The sequence below is a fragment of the Dasypus novemcinctus genome, chromosome 20 (genome assembly GCF_030445035.2).
Source record: "Dasypus novemcinctus isolate mDasNov1 chromosome 20, mDasNov1.1.hap2, whole genome shotgun sequence".
NCBI classification, from domain to species: domain Eukaryota; kingdom Metazoa; phylum Chordata; class Mammalia; order Cingulata; family Dasypodidae; genus Dasypus; species Dasypus novemcinctus.
The window spans coordinates 49900002-49924280 of NC_080692.1; the positions used below are offsets into that span (position 1 = coordinate 49900002).

A 24279-nucleotide genomic window follows, 5' to 3' on the forward strand; every position below is an offset into this window, starting at 1 on the left:
GAGATGTTCTGCAGAGAAAAGAAGCCGCCTTTTTTTTTGTTTTTGAAGCCACGTACATTCGATTCCTGTGTGGTGCTTTAAAATGCTCATCAGCTTATTAAAGTTTCTGCAGTAAAAATATACAGCTTGCAGATAATTTTCTTTAAATCCCTGGAACCCTTTTTGACATGGAGAATCTATTAAATTTCTAGAAATTAAGTTATCAGTGTGTTAAAATGACTTAGAATATAAACTAGATTGGAAAAGGTTACGTGAGGTGCCGACCACGGAAGGTGTCGAGTGCCGAAGGGCTGCGTTTACGTTCTCGGCAGGTGGGGTGAGATTTGAGGGCCAGCATCTCTACCTGGAGTGGTGAAGGGGTGCCCCTGGCCTCCGCTGCCCAGTCCTTGTGCAGTCTGCTGAAAATGGTCTACTCTTTGTGAAACAGTCTTCATTTTACATGGTTTTTTTTTTTTTTTTTGCTAAAGTGAACACCAATAGTACGTTTGATTATTATCAAGCGTTTTAAACATACTTGAGTCTTGTTCACCTCTTTTTTTCCCAAGGTCGGTTCTGATATTCCTACTACCAGATTCTACACAGTCATTCTATACTTGATCTTTTGAATTATTAAAACAATGTTATGTTTAAAAAGAGTAGAATTCCATCCACTGGTTCCTTAACAGAACAGTTTCTTTTTCTCATGGTTTCCTTCAATGTTTATTCAGATGTCCCTAATTTTACATAATGGTGAGGTTGGTTTCAAAAAACATAATGGCTTTTCTTTAAGTAACAGTATTTTATAAGCAAATCCATGTTGATGCATAGTTTTTATGCTAAGCATTTATTGTCTCCCTAATATTCCTTTTAGCTGACTTAGCCTTCCTTTATTGTACCATACCTCCTTATTGGACAGTTAAAATGTTTTGGGTTTTGTACTTTCATGAGGAGTGGCGCTTTTAAACATCTCTATGCATATATCACTTTTACCTTTTTGTGTTATAGACTGTCCCCTACTTTTGTACATATTGCATTCCTAAAAATATGCTAAAGCTCATCAGTAAACGTCATGGTATAAGGGCTCTCAGTGCCTAGAGAGCTAAAAATTATAATATCAGTAATGATACTTTATCAATTCCTCAATTATATTATTTCAGTTTTTTGGATTTTTTTTTTATGGAATCCGCTTGTCTAGTGAGTACACAAGGCTGACAATTCATTCCTTTCAACAAATCTGATGGTTGCCATTTTTTTGCAGTGTATTAATTTTATGAAACATATGACTTTATTACCTGTACGAACACTTTCTTTTTCCTTTCCCCATTTTCCTTTCTTTTTTCATTAAAATAATATAGGAAAAATTCAATTTTCTGTCACAGAAATATACAGATGGTAAGAATTATATTTTCTAAGCTGATTTTTTTATCTGGCAGACCTTAATGCAGTAAATTAAAATATTTTCTTGTGAACAGATAGGTAAGTCTGGAACTGTTTTAAGGATATGAAAGTAGAGGATATAATAGATATTAGCAGGAAAAATTGAGAACTCCCTGCATAGTATTTTCAGATGATAAATTCCCAGGAATAGGAATCAGAGAGCACAAGTATTTAATGCACTGAAATATAAGCACCAAATTGTTTCCTGGCAAGTACCATACCAATTCTGTTACACTTCCTTTGGAAGTAGGTATAAATGTTTCATTCTGTTCCCCCCTCCCCCCGCCTTAGGAAAAGGATTGTTTCGTTTACATAGGTCGTTTATGTCTAATGTGCATTTGAAGGCTACTATTAAGTTGAAGTAAGTTTACAGTATTGTGCTTAGGCAAATGAAGGGAATAACAATTGAGCTGCCTTTTCAAATGCTAGTCCACTTGAAAATGGTTCAGATAGAATCTTCTGCTTAAATTCAGGGTTGTGATACATCCTTGTCATTTACTAAAATGTGTACTGTCCAAATACAGAGATCTCATTATAGAAATAAAAACTAGCCCTGCCTTTTTTATGGTACTGTGTCTGCCAATTTATGCCTTATTCTGTATATTACCCCTTAAGGTAAGGGCCTACATAAATAGGAGGAATAACTTATTTTTATAATTTTCCATGACTATTAGAAATATGATTGTTTGGTGGAAGTGAACCTGCTGATAGAGTGTGATAGTTTGGAACTGTATGGACCCCAGAAGAGCATGTTCTTAAAGTTACTCCACTGCTCTGAGCGTGGGCCCGTTGTAACTGGGTGTGTTGATGAGGGTGCTTCAGTTGAGTTGTGGCCGCCTCCATCAGGATGACCCTAATCCTACTGCTGGAGTCCTCTAGAAGAGAAAGAAATTCAGACGAAGGAAAAAAGCCACGGAAGCAAGAAGCTGAAATCCGTGAAATCCGGGAGAGAAGGGAGCTGCAGGGCGCCGCAGCACGGCTTGCCGCGTGGCGCAGGAGCCCGCGTCCGCGCAGCCAGTCCTCGGGAAGGAAGCATGGCCTCGAGGAGCCGTGGTTGGACAGCCTCTCAGCCTCACACTGCAGGCCCGTGCGTTCTGCTTCTAAAGCCTGCCCATCTCATGGTAATTGCTTTGAGCAGCCTAGGAAACTAAAACATGTAGCTTGTATTACAGTTCTATTTTTTTTCGCAGTAAGTTTATTGATATTATTGGGCTGGTGGGAACTGCTCTAAGTAGATTTAGTCTCATAGTCTATCCTTTTAGGTTTTCTTTCCAAAAAGGATTTCATATGTTGACTTATAAATGGGTTAAATGTATTAAAAACTTTATTAATTTATTTAGTAACTTTCAAGGTATGGATGTGTGTTTTAAGACTATTTTACCAGATTGTTTTGGTAATCTGTTTGGTATTGTTTGTAAAACAAGACATTCAGTGTTTGCGCATTAAAGGTGAGAGTGAATACCTGCTGTGTTTGTGAATCTGTGATAAGTGGACAGCCGTGTACCTAAACATGAGCTGTCATCATTGCTTAGTCGAAAATTTGACAAAAATCTACCTACTTGTGATTAGATCTGCAGACAATATCTTTTGTGACTCACATCCAGGAAAGGAGAGAACCCTCCTCCTTCCCTCCCTCCTTCCTCCTTCCCTCCCATAGAACCTTTATGTTTGAGTCTGCATCAAACATTTTTCAATTGGAAGAAGTTCTTCCAAAGGGGGAAAAATCATGAGTTTTCATAAGATGCTTTTTTTTTTGTTTTTTTGTTTTTTTGTTTTTTTTTAATTTAATTCCCCTCTCCTCCCCCGGTTGTCTGTTTTCTGTGTCTTTTTGCTGCGTCTTGTTTCTTTGTCCGCTTCTGTTGTCCTCAGCGGCACGGGAAGTGTGGGCGGTGCCATTCCTCGGCAGGCTGCTCCCTCCTTCGCGCTGGGCGGCTCTCCTTATGGGTGCACTCCTTGCGCGTGGGGCTCCTCTACGCGGGGGACACCCCTGCATGGCGCGGCACTCCTTGCGTGCATCAGCACTGCGCATGGGCCAGCTCCACACGGGTCAAGGAGGCCCGGGGCTTGAACCGCAGACCTCCCATGTGGTAGACGGACGCCCTAACCACTGGGCCAAAGTCCGTTTCCCCATAAGATGCTTTTGAGAGCCTTTTGTTTTAGGCTAAATTTCTAAAGATTATCCTTGACACCCTTATATGCAGCCTCTATTCCCAAGATTAATAGAAACCCTGTAGTTGCATTTATCTCATTAATTTGCTAAAAAACTTTTTTTTTTTTACTAATATTTCACTATAATTTTAAGAAACAATAATAGAATATCATCGCTAAGCAAGACCATTGTCAAGTAGGGAAGGGGTGGCATTATAGATGTCAAAAGATTGGCTGAAACGTTGATACTTGTTGAAGCTGTGTGATAGATTCAGTGAGCTTCTACTATCTGAAACATTCTGTGATAAAAACTTTTTTTTTTAACATACTGTAGGACCAACCACAAATAACAGAAGAGTTCATCCTTCCTGGGTATTCAGAGCAGGCAGTGAACCCAGGAAGACGTGTAGGCATTCTGCAGGTGAAGCATCGACAGGTGTGGGAGAAGCTTGCTTCAGGCATTTCCAGAGCCAGACAGTCATAGAAATGCAGGTCGTACTCGAGTTAGAATTAGGTTGTTAAATACTAATATGACATGATTAGGAGTTTGGACTTTATTCTTTACTTGATAGGTTAGATAGAGCTTTTGAGTCTTTTATTTGTATTTTGGTTTGGAATGCTGAATATTTTTATATATAGCATTATTACACATAGTTCTGAAAAATTAATGTAAGGACAATTTTCTGAAAGCCAGCTTATCTTGTTGAGCAAAAGCTGCCACTATGAACCGTACTATTCTAGAATAAAGCAGTTTTAGGTCTTTAAAGTGGCTTGAGAAAGGACTGGGAAATGTGAAACTTTCAATTGCCCTGAGAAAATACACTTTTGACTTGCTGGTTTATCTCTCTTTTCCATTCAGAGTGTATGGATCTAGAAACAGGTCAAAAAGTATGATCACGAACTGGGGAAATAAGCTCTTTTTTGAGTATTCTGGGTTCACGGTAGATAATAAGGTGTGTGTGTGTGATCAGAAACAAAAAATACCTTCCTTAAAATAAGTGGTTGTATTTTACATGGGATCACCATTGTGAAGTATTCTGTGATCAAAGGTCAAATACTTTCGTAGGCTGTTGTACTTCTCAGAGCCTGTGTCTGGGTGTTGATACTGTGGCTGGTTTCCCTGAGTAGAAGGGCTGGTATAAAATACTACCGGATGTCTGCAGGAAGCTTTTATAAGGTAACTTGGTTTATATGTCCACCCATATGTGGGTGGTATCTTGTTATTGCTCATTCTTAATAAGGAAGTAGGAGGTGGTACTCCTTTTTTTTTTTTGTCTCCAGTGGACCTCTGGCAGTCATAGTTTCTTCACTCTTTCAATTCCTGAAACTCTGATTCTTCCTTCTCCCTTTTTGTTAGGCTAATTGAGAAAACGAGTCGTGGGCAAGTGAAAAAACTTCAGCAAACAAATATTCCTAATCCAGCATATTCCACTTTCCATTTTCTTGTCAGTTCTATAACTAGCTCCTTTTGACTTATCTTCTAAGCTCAAGTTATTATTACCAGCAAACTTCCGACCATGTTGTTAAAAGTGACTGTTCTACTGACTTCTTTAGTGTGATGTTTCTAAATCCAAACCATTTCTGGGTTATTGGGAGGATTACTAGTATTTATAAAGTTCCTAGTATAAAGCTTGGTATATAATATTCAATCAAAGAATAATCACTATAAAAATCTTCTAAAAAGTGATTTTAAATCTAGATTGTAAAAAATCACTGAAATGACACTTAAGGAAAAGAATAAAAGTACAATTTAAAAAAGTAAAACGTGACCACAAGGAAAAGGAGAGCAAGAAAGGAAGATAACATATGGACAAGGTTCTGACTTAGCAGGGCTAGAAGGTCATCACCCTAGCATGCTCAGGTGAAACCTCTGAAGCAAGCTGGTTTGTCCTGAGAAACCCTAGGAAGTCTCAGGAAATAGACATAAGGGGCCTCTGAAGAGTGGAAGTGTAGTGAAACTCTGAAAACCGGTGGAATGATTGGAAGGCCCTATGACAAGTAGTTAGGCTCCCAGAAATGCCTGCATGCCATTCTTAGCTAGGGCACTAATTGTGTAACCAAGGGAGAAAAATAGAAAAACAGAGAATTTCTAAGAACAAGTAAATTAAACCAAAATCCATTACCGAACAGTGAGCTCTACCCCCACCTTACCCCCACTTTGCTCCTAAGATGATGGATGTTTGGTTTATAACATCAGTTAAGAGATTGGAGAATGTTTACCTAGGCGAAAAGAAAAGAAACAGCTCAAGAGAAAACACTTATAGAACTGACCTTTGGGAATCTCCTCACCACCGTGAAAAAGCCAGCTCACTGCCTTTTGTGCCTTCATGAAGCCACCCTCTTACACAGAATTTCCAACCAGCATTTTTGAAATTTAAACATGGACAGAAAAAGCTTACCGAACATCGAAGGAACATCTCAAAAAGAAAATTAATGACTCAAGCCATCAAAGAGACAGAAACTTGGAGGAAAGAGACAAGGTAGAATTAGGACCCCACCTCCAAAAATCTGTAATTAATATACTCAGTACAACTGCAACACAAACCCCCACTTTCAAAAGGGGAGGCGGGTGGGATGCAGTCAGTGAATGTCGCTAGCACCGAGGGAAGTGGCCTGGAGACAGGGACCCTTGCTCTGGTGAGCTGACCCTGCAGCCCACGCTTCCCGTCTCTAGAACAGCCTCCTTGCCTATTGTCCTACTTCTCTTAGGAAGGGTGCAAACTGGACTTTTTCTGTCTTGAGTCCTGTTTGAGAGTATGCATCAAATTACTAAACATGCTTAGTCTTCAGCCTGTTAATAATGTTCCTAAGAATTTCTCAAAGATGTATGCAAACATTCAAGATTTTTTTTAAAGTGAAAAATTGGAAACAGAATAATGCTTATAAATAAGATGATGGTAAAATAAGTAATAAATTTAATAAAATTAGATTAGTAGTTGAGTTATATTTATATAGAAAGAGGTCAAAACCGTATCGTTGTGTTCAAAAGCAGATTATAGTCATTAGAGAAAACGTGGACATCGATTTCTTTATTTACATATATACATAGCTTTCCAGAAGGATGTTTACCTAAATGCTATTAGTGATTTTCTTCGGGTGATGGTGATTTTTTACTTCTTTGCATTTTTCACGATGAACATATATCACTTTTACAAAAACAGTATATTTTCTTGAACTTTATATGGCTCCTGATAAGTAACTGTTTTAAGTCCAAAAGTATTACTAAGATAAATTAATATTTGATCAATAAATTGTATTTTTAAAAATTAGTCTGAAGAGAACAGAATCAGGCACCTAGATCAGTTGAGGTCTTTGAAAGCTGAGTGGACATGAGGCCTTAATTTACTAGGTAACAGCTAGGGAATACTGGGACTGCTTTTAGCTACTAGGTAATTGCTATCTTGGATAATGTGGATATAGGTATGATTATTGCTGACGTGATTCATTAGAAACCTTTCAGTTTATCCAGCCCTCTCCAGCTCAGGTGACTCATCTGTGAATGCGGGAGCCAAGTGCCTGCCTCAACAGTTTGCTACAAGGCTCCAGTGTGCTCTCGTGACGGGTGAAGCAGTATTCACAGTGTCTGCACCTTGCAAGTGATCCAAGAATTCCACCTGTTATTATCTTTTTACTTTTTTTTATGACAAATGTGAGTAGATCAGTGGTTTTAGTTAGGGTATATCCTAAGTAGGATACTTATTTCAAATGGTAATTTTAGGTTTCTTTTTTTTTAATAGTGCTCATAGTATACTTAGTTTATAATAGGGCAATTATACAGTATTTGTCCTTTTGTGTCTGGTTTGCTTTACTCAACACAATGTCCTCCAGGTTCATCCATGTTGTCTTATGCTTCACAACTTCTTTCTTCTTACCACTGCATAATATTCCATTGTGTGTACACTCCACAATTTGTTTATCCATTCATCAGTTAATGGACACCTGAGTTGTTTCCAACTTTGGGCAATCATGAATAACTCTGCTATGAACATTGGTGTGCAGATATCTATTCGTGTCTCTGCTGTCAGTTCTTCAGGGTATATACCTAGTAATGGTATTGCTGGATTTTGCTGGTGTTCCTGTGCAAGTCTATTTTCAATTTCCTTAGGAACTGTCCAACAGTCTTCCACAGTGGCTGTACCATTCTCATTCCCACCAACAATGAATAAGCATTCCTATCTCTCCTCACCCTCTCCAACATTTAAAGTTTCCCAGCTTTTTAATAGCGGCCGATCTAATAGATGTGAAATGATATCTCATTGTAGTTTTGATTCATATTTCCCTAATCACTAGTGTTGTTGAACATTTTTTCATGTGTTTCTTTGCCATTTGTATTTCATTTTGGACAGTTGTCTTTTCAAGTCTTTTGCCCATTTTTAATTGGATGCTTTGTCTTTTTATTGTTGAGTTGTATGATCTCCTTATATATCATAGATAGTAAACCCTTAGCAGATATGTGATTGCCAAATATTTTCTCCTATTGAGTCTGCTGCCTTTTTACCCCTTTGACAAAGTCCTCTGAGGTACAAAAGTTTAATTTTGAGGAGGTCCCATTCATCAATTTTTTCTTTTGATGCTCATGCTTTGGGTGTAAGGTTTAAGAAACTACCACCTACTGCAAGATCTTGAGATGTTTTTCCTTGTTTCCTTCCAGGAGTTTTATGGTGTTATTTTTATATTTAAATCCTTGATCCATTTTGAGTTAATTTTTCTATAAGGTATGTAGCAGTTTGATACGGTTATGAATTCCAGAAATAGATATTGGATTCTGTTTGTAATCTGATCTGTAACCTGAGCATGACTGAGTTATGAGTAGGGCATTGAGTCTCCACCCCTTGGTGGGTGGGGACATACAAATAAAAAGGCTTGGCAAAGAACAGAGTTGAGGGTTCTTAATGTTGGAGTTTGCTGCTGAAACCTTAGGCTGGAGTCCTGGGAAGTAAATTCACAGAAGAAAACAGAAGCAAGCCCTAGGAAGAGAGAAACCCCAAGCCCAAGAAAAAGAAGCCTGAGGAAGGGAGGAACCCAGGAAGCCTGAACCCTCGCAGGTGTCGGCAGCCGTCTTGCTCCAACACGTGGAAATAGACTTTGGTGAGGGAAGTAATTTATGCTTCATGGCCTGGTATCTGTAAGCTCCTACCCCAAATAAATACTCTTTGTAAAAACCAACTGATTTCTGGTATTTTGCATCAGCATCCCTTTGGTTGACTAATACAGAATTTGGTAGCAAGAGTGGGGTAGTGCTTTTGCAATTACCAAAATGCTGAAATGGTTTTATAAATGGGTAAGGGGTATTTTTTTGAGGAATCATGAGATGCTTGGAAGAAAGGACCTATAGTGCTTTGAAGAGACTGTTGATAGCAATATGGATGCCAAAGAGACTTTTTGTGATGCCTTAGAAGTAAACGATGAAACTATTATTGGAAACTGGAAGAAAGGCAATCCATGTTTTAAAGTTGCAGAGAACTTAGCAAGATTAAACTACTGGTGTTTTATGGAAGGCAGAATTAGAAAATGGCAAGCCTGGGCATCTAGCTGAAAAAATTTCCAAAGTAGGCCTGGAAAATGTGGCTTGGCTTCTGCTTGCAGCTTGTAGCAAAATGCTAGACGAGAGAGATATGCTGAGGACTGAACTGGCAGGTTCAAAGAAAGCAGAAACTGATTCTGGTAATTCCAAGCCTGTAGAAATCAAGCTCCCAGATGAAAGTGCCCCATTGGAGGACTTAACTAAACTTAGAACTTGTAAATCAGGATTAAAGATGCAGTTATCTATCTTAAGGAAAGTCTTACTGTCTGATGGCTTAGATCCCTGCTTCCTGCATGCTAAACTAGCAGACTTTTTGAGAGAGCTGTATGAAGAAAACCACTGTCAGCCTGGAATAAAAGGGACATGGAAAGGAGAGACTGAAGGGGAAATGACTTCAAGAGGAAAACCATGGAAACTGAGATCTGGAATTAGGACATCATCTTGGGCCAAGAGAGGAACCCCAGCCATGTGTACACAGAGGATGAGTTTGCCCAATTGAAGAGGGTGGATGTTCCCACCAGATATCTGGGGAGAGTTTTGCTGCCCCAGGGTACAGAGAGGGTAGAGCACATTTCCCAAGAATTAGGGTGGTTAAGGTCAGCACCCCACAGGTCTGAGAGGGGTGTACCTGTCCCCCAAAGGTTAGGGAAGGCCAGATGGTCAACCCCTTGCTCTGAGAGGGTTGAGCCTGTATGCCAAAGATTAGGGGGGATGTTGTCTTCACATCACTCTATGAGAGGGCTTAAGACTCTAACCCAAAGATTGGGTAAGGTGCGGCAATCACCCTAACGCTCTTGGAGGGAGAGGTCTGGAGCTTGGTCAACGCCCAAATGCTTGACAAGGGTGGAACCAAGAAAATGGCCATTGGTGAAGACTGTGGAAAGGGTAGGTCCCCATATGGCCCCATGGAGAAGAATCCATCACCTTAAGAATGACTCTCAGACTTTGAAATCAAATGGAGAATGTCCTGCAGGTTTACTGAACTGTAGAGGACCCATAACTTGTGTTTGCCTCTCAATTTCTCCTTACTGTAATAAAAATGTTTATCCTATGTCTGTCCATTTGTGTATTGGAAACAGATAAATTGTTTTGTAGGTTTCAGAGGTCTATAGTGGACAGGACATTGCCCCAAGACAAACTATTTCTTTAAATTGATTGTGATATGATTCAGTACTTGCATTGTTACTAGTTTAAGTTTTTTTCAAATATTGTAATCTCTTTTTGGAATTCAGAGGGTGGAGTGTAGCAGTTTAATATTATTGATGAATTCCAAAAAGAAATAATTGGGTTATGTTTGTAATCTGATCTGTACCTGGGCATGGTTGAGTTATGATTAGGGCATTGAATCCCCACCCGTTAGTGGGTGGAGAGTCACAGATAAAAGACATGATGAAGAACAGAGTTGAGGGTTTCTGATGTTGGAGTTGTGATGTTGGAGTTTAATGCTGAAGACTTAAGCTGGAGCCTTGGGAAGTAAGCTCCAGAAGAAACCGAAACAAGCCCCAAGAATAAAGGAAACTTGGACCCAGACAAAAGCAAGCCCCTGGAACGAAGCAACCTAGGAAGCCCGAAACCTCGCAGACGTCGGCAGCCATCTTGCTCCAAATAGACTTTGGTGAGGGAAGTAGCATGTGCTTTATGGCCTGATATCTGTAAACTCCTACCCCGAATAAATACCCTTTACAAAAACCAACCAATTTCTGGTATTTTGCATCAGCACCCCTTTGACTGACTAATATAAGGTGTATTGGTCCAGTTCTCCCAGCACCATTTGTTGAAGAGACTGTTCTGGCCCAGCTGGGTAGGCTTAACAGACTTGTCAAAAATCGCTTGGCTATAGATGTGAGGGTCAATTTCTGAGTTCTCCGTACAGTTCCATTGGCCAATCTGTCTGTTTAGGTTTCTTTTTGTGAGACAAACTCAATAGTAGTCTTCTATGATAGGTAATTATCAGAATTAAGAAATAACGTTCAGCAGTAAATTTCTAAAGATTGCATTACCCTTTTAGTTAGCGAACCTTCTTTGACTTTAGTTCTTGGCTCTCTAGAGAAACTTGGCCTACTTATAACAACATAATCATTTCCATTAGTCGGATTTAGCATAAGATTTTAAGGAGAAATTATTTTCAAAATTATCAATGACTCAAAATTATTTTATTTCCAATTTTTGTTTATTCAATTTTTGTTGTTAAACCTCTTGCCCTTAAGCCTAATTCGAATACTTTTGGTTTCATTATATTTATGCTTTTTAATTTTAATTATTTGCCTGGTAAAGTATTTTTGCATTTTTTCTCATGTGTGTATTTTAAATAGGATTAAGTATTGTTTTGAGTCTGTGAAATTCTATATGTGTCTAGACTTACTTAGAATACAAAATTGAAATACTTGGTTATTACTTATATATCATGTGGTAAGTCTAGTGATTTGCTAGTCAACTGCCTTTCACAAATCCATATGGTACCAATAATTTCTCATAATGATTTCGTGATTTCTATCACAGTTTGGATATGTTTTAAAAGTAAAAAATACAGCTTTCATGTGATTTTCCTTTTACTTTCTTGAAAAACAAAGATAAAATGTAATATTATAATTAAAAACAGGAATAATAGATTATCTTAACTAGACATGCACTACTCACTTGCTCTCAGTGTAGATTGCCTCCCAAAAAATGTTTTAAATTTGTTCTTTGAAAGATGTAGATGTATTTTAAAATATAGGACAAGTAAGTTCATATTTAAAGGAGGCTTGTATGTATATAACAGAAAATAAGTTTTTTGCCTTTACTCATTGAATCAGAAATGTGTGTGTGTAGCAATATTTGCTTTTTGGTTTTGTTTTCCTGGAAGGGCACCCACTATTCCAGAACAGTATCTGGCTCATCTGTATTGAGAATTTTGAGGCTATGAAAGTTTTCTCTTGAAAGCTCCATTCAAACTCCAAGTACCAGTCAGAGAACACTGACTGATGATTTTCCATAATCTTCTTACTCCAGTGTGCTTTTTCATAAGCACGTTGGAATAAGAGTGAATCAACCCTGGACACTTAACCTCACTCAGCACTAGCTATTGCGTAATATTGCGTGATATTCTTTTGACCACTTTCATAGAGTCATTCACTGAATGTGTGGTCATATCTTGGGGCCGGAACAATAACTATCACATCTTTCCATCTCTTCAACAGTGCTTTACTAGAAGTACAATTAGTCTATTATAACAGTTCATCAAGCAAAAATTTTAGGTTTTCTTCAGTACCATTTGATTGCTTCTTTTGCTGCAAACTAATCATTTTAGCGGGGTTTTTTTCTGAATTTAATTTGGAGAAAGACATTTTCCAGTTTGGAATCATTGTTACGTTTGCTCTTATGTCATGTACTTTGTTCCTTTTGGGAGCTGAAGCGTGTACTCTGGCTGGCTGGAGAGAGGCGACCCCGGGGTTTGGGTCTTCCCAAGTCCCCATTCAGTGGACTGCCCTGAATTTCCTCTAGTAACTGCTCCAGTACTTCAGGGCAGTTGAATCTCACCAGCTGTGCTCCTCATTAGTAGTTTATCTGTCTCAGAGCCATTATCATAATTCAGTTTCCTTTCCTTGTAGCACCAGAGGCTCCTTGAAATGCTAGATACGGAGAAGGAACTGCTAAAAGAAAAAATCAAGGACGCGTTGACCCAGCAGTCTCAGGAACAGAAGGTGATACTTTAAGTGTGCTCAGAGTGGGGCAAAAGTGTGTAGTATTACCTCAAATAATACATGTGTCTTTCCAACTGCCTTATTTATAGGAAATACTGGAAAAATGTTTGGAGGAAGAAAGGCAAAGAAATAAAGAGGTGTTATTATCTGCTGCAAAGGTATTTCCATCTGTAATATTACATTTCTTTTCTACGTCAATGGTATGGTCAATCTGCTTTTGTTTAATGTTTTATTCCAGAAAAATGAGACATTTTTTTTCTTTGTTCTAAATTCTTAAGCTTATGAAACACCATGAATATCCTTGTTAAATTCACATTATACAAAGATTATCAGGGCAATTAAATGCTTTACAGTCTAGGTTATTATTATGAAAGAGAACTTGCATGTTGGGACATTTTAATGCACACCTGGTATTTGATCGCTGTCTTTCCAGGTCATATATGTGGGTGTATGTTTGTGTATACACATATTTTTTCACTCATCAAGATTTGTGATTTTTAAAACCAACTTTAAAAGTGCCTGTCTATGTATTATAGATATTTAATGTACATACACTGACTTTTCAGCTCTGGATTTAAAATTAATTTAGGAAGTAAGTATTGAATTTGGGCACGTCATTATGTCAGGGGTTGTGATTCAAGGATGACTGTGATTTTGTCTTGTTTTTATGGAATTTACAATCAGGTAGGAGCCTTATTACATATCCTAATAAGGCAGGGAGGAATTTATTAAATTACTGAGTAGGCAGTATGTCTATGTCATAGAAATTTTTAAACAATTACCTTTGAAATGAATCTTGAAGGATGAAGAGCATTCTGACTTGTGTTGTAGTTTCATTCCATAGGTAGGGGAAACAAGATGGAATCTTTGAGCCTAGGTGTAACAGTGGTAACTGACATTAGTCTTTGTGAAGTTGGAGGCAACAAAGGCTGGAGGCAGGTAAAGAATTAAGAGATGTGTGTCAGTGGTCAGGTAAGAGATAATGAATGAGTGTCTGAAACAGGAATAGTACCTTGAAAAGGAAAGGAATAGACAAACTTTAGAAATAGAAGATGGAATCAACATAATGCTTTGTGTGGTGACACAGGTATGCAGGCAACAGCGAACTGGAAAGCAGGGCTCTTTCTCTAGAACAGACTTTGAGGTACCTGTGATAGATCCAGATGACGAAGTCAGTAGGCAGTTAAATCTACCTGACATTCAGAGCTGAGGAGAAAGGAATGACCTGAAAATACTAATGTGAGGTTTTTCCCACATAATGATGATAACCATAGCCATGGAATTTGCTGCCATGTAGAGTGTAGGGTAAGAAGGGCCTGAGGTCTGAGCCTTGAAAGAACTTGTAAATTTAAAGCCCTCGAAAGAAGGAAGAAGAGGGAGACCTGAGGAGACTGAGGTAGCATACAAACTAAGAAAAGAGAACAGAAATAGTGAGCTCTGTGGAATGCTGCTTACAAGTCAAGGAAAAAAAGGATTAAAAAATGTCTTTTAGGGGAGCAGGTACAGCTCAGTGGCTGAGCACCTGCTCCCTATTTATAAGGACCTGGTTTCAAACCCCAGTACCTCCTAATACATACATGCATATATACATACACACACACACACATATATATATATATGATTTAACAACCTGGAGGACACGGTGCCCTTAGGGAGGGATTTGAGAGGAGTTGTGGGATAACAGAAGTTTAGAAAATGGCACCCGTAAGCTTTGAAAACTTATGTCAAGTTTGGCTATTAACTGGAAGCAAGAGAAGAGGTATCTCTGCGGGGTAGGCAAGGAGGCATGGGTTTTTGCTGTTTACTAAAGGACAGTGGCTTTCCTGATGGAAATTATTCTCCTTTGCTTGAGTTGTGAGCTGAACTAGCCATTTTTTTTCATGGAACACTCTCTGAATAACTAAGATTATCCCATTTTAGGTATGTCACAATTTCTCCAAAAGAAACAAAGTGAACTCATCACCACAAGAAGAAGAAAACTGAATATTGTTGCCAATGATAAAATTTTATCTTTAAAGCAAAATTAGGTTTTTTGGAGTGTTTGTATCTGACTTAAGGAATTTGAGAGTTTTCCAGTACTTGAAGACTTTTCTGATGAGATTAATGGTAATATTAACTAAGGCGATTTTTTTTTTCTCTTATGGTGTCATGAACTGTGTCAACATCTGGAGGAGATGCATAACTAATGCATCAATATTTCACAAATGAAAAATGCTTAAAAATTGTGCAGGGTAAAGGATCCATTCAAAGTGCAAGGAAGGCAGGATAGCAGTACAAATATCACTGATAAGATTTCATTTTCCATCTTCCATCTAACTTTTAAGAAACTACTACTTACCAAGTTTTGTGTGGAATCAAAATTAGTTATCTGAACAGGCTACTAAATATTCTTCCCCTTTCCAACAGCATATCTGTGTGAGACTGGATTTTCGAAAACATAGCATTACAGATGTAACATAGAAGGCAGATGGAAAAGTCTAGTTGTCATTTATTAAGTCAGATAATGAAAGAGGTTTAACAGGTGCACAAACATGGAATACAAAGCCATTCTTTATTTTTAAATTTGGAAAAATATATTTTTAGTTGATAAAACTTTTTGGAGTCCTCAATTTATGAGCGTAAAAGGGATTCTGAAACCAATTAATTAGAGAACCACTACTTTAAGGAAAGGCTTGGTTTCCTCGATGTTTAGAAATGCCATGGAAATAGATAGGTATATTTTAAAAACAAAGATTTGTATTTTACACCAATTATTTAATATGCATAAAAAACAGCACTGTCAGAACCAAACCCCATAGGATCAACGTTTTATGTCTTGTAAGTTCACCCAGGTCTCTTATTCAAGAAATTATTGTTCATGTACTCTTTCAAATACTATTGTTTTGTCCATTTGTTGAAGCTTGAGAAAGAAGCAATGAAGGATGTAGTGTTAAAAGCCATTGAAGAAGAAAGGAAAAATTTGGAAAAAGCCCATGCTGAAGAAAGGGAATTATGGAAGACTGAACATGCGAAAGATCAAGAAAAAGTATCTCAGGCAATTCAAAAAGCTGTACAAGAGCAAAGGAAAATAAGTCAGGTTAGTAAAATTAACTCCTTGAAAATATTTCCTTCTTTTATTTTTCTTAAAGTATCCTTACTGTTATTTTATCTTACTTAAAATCATTTTAGTGCTTATAGGAAAAACCTTTTGGTCTTAGGTGATATTTTTAAGGTAATTTCACCTTTCTGATATTGGGAACTTGTTAACTTATAATTTTACCTTTTAACTCTACTTTCAGGAAGCTCATAATCCAAATTTATATTTAGTCACTGCAACTACATTAAACCTCCAGTTTAGCATATTTGTTTTTCCCTTTTCACACACAGTCACAATCAATACAGAATAATGTATTTGGGAAAGAAAACAGTTTGTTTCAATTAATTCGCAAGTCTGATTTTTATGTAGATGTGCCTTGGGTTGGTACTGACTAATAGGACCTCAGAAATGGCCTCGTGGTCTCACAAAGGCCATGTGCCTTTCAACAAGTCTGATATGCAGAATGACGACTTTTGATTACTCCTCTGGGCAATTGTATTAGGTTAATTTCTTTATCCATAACTGAATCGTCAAGGTTCTATTTTACCTGAATTTCATAATTACTTTATATAAGCAATGGCATACTTGAATAAATCTTCCCTTCAAGAGGTAAAAGAAGCAAAAGTCTTTCCCACAGGTCAAAGCATTGCATATACGGTCATTGTTTATTCTACCATGTGGTTTAAATATACCTAAAATGACTAACTTCAGAACAAACAACCTACAAATGTGCTCATTTGATAAAAATCTCAATGTTTCCTATATCCAAGATAAATAATATGTTTTTTTTAGAAGAATGTCAGTTTATTCTCAAGAACACAGTTACCCATTGTAATTATAAAAAGCATAGCTTATCATTTTTTTCCCATTAGAATTTCGATTACTCCCTAATCCTTACAGTAGCCTTTGCTGGTATCACCAAGTGTATGCTGAACACCTGTTCTACATAAGACATTTAGTCTGGTTAGTTGTTTGGAATGCCAGGCCAGCAACGTAAAGTTCATCAGTTAAAATCTAGTTGGGGAGCATTTACTTAAAACTTTAGTGACTACAGATCGCTCCTCTAACCTCACGTAGACGTGGGTTATCATCCACTGAAATTGGGTAAGAGGGCATAACAGAGCAGCTTCACCCAGCGTCACCCAGACAGAAGAATAGATGTCTTCAAGCACTCACTTCTCTGCGGGTTCATCAAGCATTCCTATCTACAAAAATATGAGACTGTATGATAGTCTTTACAATGTGTCCCATATAGGTTCAGAGAACCGTGAAGATAATCCAAGTACATCCTAAATAAATCCTTGTATTTATTTTCTGACACGTTTGCATGTTTTGCTAGAGATTGTGTGTGTGGGTGTGTGTTTAGTTGCCATGTGAGTGAGAAAGCATCATAGCAGCATCCGCAGCAGAGAAAGCAGGCTGCCTGGTGCGCTCAGGTTCCAGAATGTGCTCGCGGCCTCTTTAAACAGCCCTGTCCTTTTTGTGCCATTGGTTTGGTTTTATTACAGCCAGACAACTCTAGTTTTTATTAGCCCCTTCAAGCGTTGTATTCCTGCTGTAGAGAACTGACAAATTGTCACTTCTCTTGGAAGCTAGATGAAGCATAAATACTTGAATCTCTTGTGGGGTAAGCACACAGATTGCCGTGATCAAGCCTGCTCTTTGGTCTTTGACATTGACTGAAATGGCTGCCTGCTCTGCTACAGGTATTGTTCTTCTTTCTGGGCCAACAATAGGGGAAAAAGGTCCAAAGCAGTCCATCTTGTACACAGATAAAGGTAGAATATAATGTCAGCCATCAGGGAAAATCAAGCCATGCAAGGGGCTAGCAAATAACGTAGGAGGGTGGCCAGGCCTGCACTGAAGCAAGAGGGCCTTGTGCACAGCTGGGAGCAGTGAGCATCAGCAGGGGACACAGCAGGTGCGGCGCGCAGAGGCCAGAAGGCGCGTGATGCAGGAGAAAGCTTAGCCTGCTGCTAGGAGAACTGCAGACAGGCAGGTCCAGGGAACAGAATGCATCCTGGAGAAGTTTCTTTGGTGTCTTTGGTAATGCAGAGATGAGCAAACTTTTTCTATAAAGGCCTAGAGAGTAAATATTTTAGCTTGCGGACCACATGGTCTTTGTCACAACTACTTGGACCTGTCCTTACAGTATGAAAGCAGCCACAGACGCTATGTAAGGAGGGCTGAGGTCGTGCTCCAGGGAGTTGCATTTACAGAAACGAGCTTCTGGCTCACAGTTGGCCAGCTCCTGTGCTGTCTGAACACCACCTAGGTTCTGTTTGTTCCCTTCCTTCGTGCAAGCATAGTTGTTCCTGGGAACAGAAGTCTAGTTGCTTGGTTCCTTCCTTCCGGTGGTTAAGGCAGCCCTGCCCTGGCTTTGGCCTCCGTGAGTGCTGGTCAGAGCCAGTGCAGTCTCTGCTCTGCTTTTGAAGTTGATCTCTCTTCCCTTGTGTCACTTTAAAGTTTACTCTTTCCCTGTGTCTTCTGCCGTTTCCTTCTGATGTGTCCAGGTGTAGATTTATTTATGCAGTTTATGTATCCAATTGAGGAGATTGCTTTTAGGATCAACATTGGTGATAAGACTTACCCTCCTCTCTAGTAAGATTTTCCATGAAAAGGCAGCCAGAATGTCATGCTGCCTGGACCTGCCATCCTTCAAGAGTAATTCCATGTGATCGACTTGTTCTTTGATGATTTCATTCTGTGGGATAGATATACTGTGAGAAGTTGGAAAGAAATACGCTTGAATTGGGCAATAATTTAATGTTTGTCTAAATTCCCAAAGAAGAGGAAAAAAGCAAAATTTTTCCCGTCTGATTAAAGTCACTCATAGAAAGAAAGATTATTCTAGGTATAAAATACCAGGTGTAAGAAAAATAGGCATTTAGGGAAGTGGACTTGGCCCAGTGGTTAGGGCGTCCGTCTACCACATGGGAGGTCCGTGGTTCAGACCCCGGGCCTCCTTGACCCGTGTGCAGCTGGCCCATGCGCAGTGCTGATGCGCACAAGGAGTGCTGTGCCACGCAGGGGTGTCCCCTGAGTAGGGGAGCCCCACGCACAAGCAGTGCGCCCCGTAAAGAGAGCTGCCCATTGCCAAAGAAAGTGCAGCCTGCCCAGGAATAGTGCGCCCACATGGAGAGCTGACACAGCAAGATGATGCAACAAAAAGAGACACAGATTCCCATGCCGCTGACCACAACAGAAGCAGACAAAAGAAGAATACGCAGCAAATGGACACAGAGAACAGACAACTGGGGTGGGGGAGGAGGGGAGGGAAGGGGAGAGAAATAAATCTTTAAAAAAAAAAAAAAAGAAAAATTGGCATTTAGTATGAGTCTCCAAAAAAGAGCCGGGAGGTTATCAGAGGGGTTGCCCTTATGCACACCTCAGCAGAGTCCCAGAGAGAGATAAAGTAGATACAACCCCAGGTATTGGTTCTTCTGAGGGCTACAGAGACCACAGGTTCTATGGTCATGGCAGATGGAGTTCAGTGCCATCTCAGTTGGCCCTTCCTTGGCCCTTCTGTGTAATGAAGCTGGACTCAGATGTGATCTTTTTTCACAAGCCTTTCCTGTTACTTTACCAGAATTGTAGTTGGTGCTGGGGTTTAATATATACCCAGGGGCTCTGAATCTCTGGACTGACCATATGATAGCCAGGCCCTGAGCCTCAACAGACTTCAGCTCCTACACTCTGGTTTATTGGACTTACCCCACTCAGCTAACTTTGAGTTGAAGAAGGTCAACCACCACACCATGGAACCAAGACTGCCTACAACTGAAAGCAGGAGGATTGCATCCAGCATCCATGTGGAATTTAAGCCCCCTCTTGAGATAGATGTGGAGTGGACACAACCAATCCAAGGTCCACAGGATGGAGGAATGGAATATGGATTAGAGTGGACTTACTGATATTCTATTCATGAACTGTTGTGATTAGTAATCGAAGAAAATGTGGCATTGGTGTGGAGAAAGTGGCCATGGTGGCTGCTGGATGTGGGGAATGGGAGGAAGAGATGAGATGTGGAGGCGTTTTCGGGACTTGGAATTGTCCTGGGTGGTGCTACAGGGACAATTACCGGACATTGTATGTCCTCCCATGGCCCACTGGGTGGACTGTGGGAGAGTGTGGGCTATGATGTGGACCATTGACCATGAGGTGCAGTGATGCTCAGAGATGTATTCACCAAATGCAATGACTGTCTCATGATGATGGAGGAGAATGTTACTATGGAGGGAGGAGTGGGATGAGGGGGTTGGGGGTATATGAGGACCTCATATTTTTTGAATGTAATATTAAAAAAATGAATAAAGACAAAAAAAAAGAAGACAATGTGCAATAAATATTTTTGTAGAGAACCTTTCCTAAAGATACTTTCTAAAATTTAATTATTTTCATCCAAATTCTCAAATAAATTTATAGACATGACTTTTTAAATTAATATTAATTCTCTAGGGAAAACAAATTGGAAAAATCCAATAAAGTATTATGGATTTTTTTTTAATCCCACAAGATTAATTACCCTAATTATTTAAGTTGCAAGGCCAAAAATAGTTTATCAGTAGACTTTACCCTAGGCTACTAGTGATAAGAATCTAAAGTGCTGCCTTTTTAATCTGTTCAAACACTTGAAGATTTTATCTGTGAGTTTCAGATTCATAATTAATGTACTTCATACTCCTTTTAGGAAAATCCCTGGAATATTAGGCATTACAAAATTTGACAAAATGTTATCTTTTATAATATAATACAGAAAACAATAATTATTTCTCCATGTTCAAGTTTCATTTACTGACTTAATTCTAAACAAATCTAGCTTAAAAAGCTACTTGTATTTCTGCAGCTTTAACTGTAGAAAACAGTGATAGTACTGTAATGGTAGTGGTGGTAGTGGTGGTAATAATTACTACACTAATAGCTACTGTTTTAGTGTCCTAGGCTGTTTAAAACAGTACCATGAAATGGGTTGTCTTGAGCAAGGGGATTCATTAGCTCACAGCTGGAGGCTGGGAAAGTGTCCTAGATCACGGGCTCGTAAAGGCAGCTCTTCTGCCTGAGACCAGCTGCCATCGATCCTGGGCTCCTCTGCCCACGGCAGGCTCACGCGGCCGCTGCTCGCCTCGCTCCTTGCTCACCTGGGTTTCATTGCTTTCCGCTTCTGGCTTCCATGGTTTTTCTTTTTCTCTTTCTGTATTCATCCCATTATAAAGGACTCCGGGAAGAGAATTAGGACCCTCCTGAAGGAGGAGGCCACACCTTAACTGAAGTAACCTCATCAGCAGTCCTGTTTACACTGGGGGTACATCGTAGGACTACATTTAGGAACATGTTTTTCTGGGGTACATACAGCTTCAAACCACATCTACCATTAATTCAATTCCAAAGAAGTGCTGGGCCCTGTTCTAATTAGTTCACATGTTTGATCTCGTTTAATTCCCACAGCCTCTTCTGAGGCATGTGCTCTTGGTGTCCTTGTCTTACCGATGAGGAAGCCGAAGCTCGTGGAGACTGTAACTCCGCCTTAGAGGAAGCAACAGGCAGAGCGGGAAACCAGGCTCCACGACTGGAGGCCGCCACTTGCCACTGTGCGCTCTCTTACCTCCCAGTGCTATTTACTGGGACCATCGTCTTAGAATAAAGTACAGGTTCATCTCGCGGAACAAGTAATTAACAGTACTAAGTTTTTTTCTGACCACTAAATCTCTAGAAATAAGGAAAGGATTATGTGTGGCAATGTAAAATCAGTCAGTATAAAATTAAGCAACTAAAATTTCTCCTTAGAAATGAAGAAGAAAAAAAATAAAAACGGCTTCTGATTTATAGCTTATCTCTAGTTATTTTCTGTCTTAATACTGGCATTACCTAAGGATTGTGGTAGATATTTCTCAGAACTTATTTGGGAGATGGTTTTGTTTGGCATTGGTCATGAGATAATCCTCAATCTGTGTTGACTGTAGATTTGTACAGTTTTTTCCCTGTGTAATTAAGAAAGTTTATGACTGGTTTATTTGAATTTCGTTTTAAATTAATTCTGTGTCCCTTGAAAATCCTTGTTAAAGAAAGGAACATACATTATTCTGCTGTTCCAGCAAAGTCCTGTAAAAGAACTCCAGTGTACACAGACACTTGAACTCTGTCTGACGTGGAGAGTGCTTCGCAAAGTTTATAACCACAACCACAACCCAAAACCCACAGACAGCACAATGAGTGGTTAAGTTTTCTTTAAGCAATTTAGCGTTGCCACCTGACCCGTCTTTTAAAAATAGGGAAATAGCATCTCTATTTTAGCGTACCAGACAAGATAATGTCACAACTGAAAGATTTTTCTCTATTGATTTCTTTAGTTTTAATTCATTGGCTTGTTTTAAGGTTTCATTTACAATATTTTGATAGTAAGTAACTCAGTTCATAGGTAAAATCTTGATTTTTAAGAATGTCATAACATAGGATATCTGGGGGAAAATGATAAAATAGTGCATCAGCTTACCATGTTATCTTTCCTGACCTTTTCCTTCTTTGTTATGTCCTGTTTCAGTAGGACAATTTACCACTTTGTCCCCTCTTGATTTGTTGTAAAAATGAATAATGTTCTTCTCTTGTGTGAGCATCCCAGCTCCTGGAAGCATGAAATATAAATTGTTCAGTGACCTGTTCCCTCCCTACCTCACCAGCCCAATTTCTCCCCATTTCACATTTAACGCTTCTATTACCAACCTGCTAGTACATATGCCATGCTCTTTTATGCCCTTGAGCCTTTGGTGCCATTGCTTTCCTAGTTTGAAAAATTTACTCTAAGGTTTTTTTATTAGTCTGCTTTTTTCCATCTAGAAAATTCTCTTTTCACCTTTCAGATTGGATCAAGTACAGTTTTTCTTTAAGTATTCTTTTTTTTTAAAAGATTTATTTATTTATTTAACTCTCCCCCTCCCCGGTTGTCTGTTCTCTGTGTCTATTTGCTGTGTCTTGTTTCTTTTGTCTGCTTCTGTTGTCGTCATCAGCACGGGAAGTGTGGGTGGCGCCATTCCTGGGCAGGCTGCACTTTCTTTTGCGCTGGGCGGCTCTCCTTACGGGTGCACTCCTTGCGCGTGGGGCTCCTCTATGCGGGGGACACCCCTTACGTGCATCAGCACTGCGCATGGGCCAGCTCCACATGGGTCAAGGAGGCCCGGGGTTTGAACCGCGGACCTCCCATGTGGTAGACGGACGCCCTAACCACTGGGCCAAGTCTGTTTCCCCTTTAAGTATTCTTAAGTATTTTTCTTAATTATGATGATACCACTGCCCAGCCATAGTATGTTGAAAGGATCTGTTTCTTTGTCTTCTCTACTAAATTACTAGCATCTTGAAGGTCGGATGGAGTCTTAAAAAACTGCCCTAGATGATGACGAACTACAGGAAAAACACTGTTTTAATGAGACATTATATTAATCTTTAAGAAGTAGACTTTATCCCCTACAACACAATTTGGTACTTTCAGGGTTATGGTTGTTTTTAAATGGAACATTATACCAAAGAGCAGTGTAACCCAAAACTAAAAAAGATCTTTCTTTAAATTGTCTGTTGGGTGCCAAACTAAGATGATTCTCATTATTGTTACTCAATGAAATACTTGACAAACAATCTGGGAGAGACCAGGATACCTACTTCCAACTTCAGGTAAGTTATTCTCTCTGAACCTCAAGTATAGACTTACTTTAGGGGACGAGTGGCTACCTGAGTACAAAGAGAATTTTTAGGTCACGATAAAGTCGTGTACTCACTTTTAGTGGACAGATGGAAGCATCACATTCAATTCCAGATAACATTTTAAGGAGCCATTTTCAAGACACAATGGGAGTCTCTTGGACATTTGTGTGCTGCTACCTCAGCATCTATTCCTCCCTTCCCCGTTCTTAGTAACAGGTTGTGTTTTGTAGCCATGTGGTTTAGGTGAGATTTAACCTTAGTAGGTAGGTAGGTAGTTCCATCTAGGTGGAGGCCCTTGTTGACTTCGGTTGTGATTATATCCCATCCCATGCTAGCAGGTTGCACGGATGAACATAAAATCAGAGTCAAGCCCCTAAAACTCAAATGTTGGGACTTGCATCCCCAGGTATTCCAGCTTTCTCTTCCACGTTAAGAACTCGAGGCATCCTGGGAGCTGCTCGTGGTTCTCTTGGCAATACTGCATAGAGCTTTTGGGGAAATGGAGCCAGTGCCAAGAGCAGAACTTAGAGCTGGAGTGAGAATTTTTGTCCCGGTCACTTTGCCTCATGGTGCTTATTCTTAGTTGTTTTATGTGCTCATACCTGTGGCGTAAAATTCTGTGCTTTATTTTAAGTCCATTTTGCTGAAATTTGTTACTTGTGATCAAAGAGATTTTAACTAATTGCCATATAAATGTGCGATGGAATAAATGATTAGCTTTGAGTTCTAGCTTGTGACTAATA

General features: G+C 39.3%; 1 protein-coding gene across 11 annotated transcripts in view; it reads left to right on the top strand.

Annotated features, from left to right (window-relative positions):
* CCDC91 (coiled-coil domain containing 91) overlaps window positions 1-24279 on the top strand; it is a 316675-nt gene that overhangs the window by 220051 nt on the left and 72345 nt on the right. For all 11 annotated transcript variants that reach the window (XM_058282985.2, XM_071210236.1, XM_058282989.1 and 8 more), the window contains 3 exons: window positions 12679-12771; window positions 12861-12929; window positions 15671-15847. In XM_058282985.2, the coding sequence (XP_058138968.1) occupies window positions 12679-12771; window positions 12861-12929; window positions 15671-15847 (339 nt within the window). The remainder of the gene's footprint in view (window positions 1-12678; window positions 12772-12860; window positions 12930-15670; window positions 15848-24279) is intronic.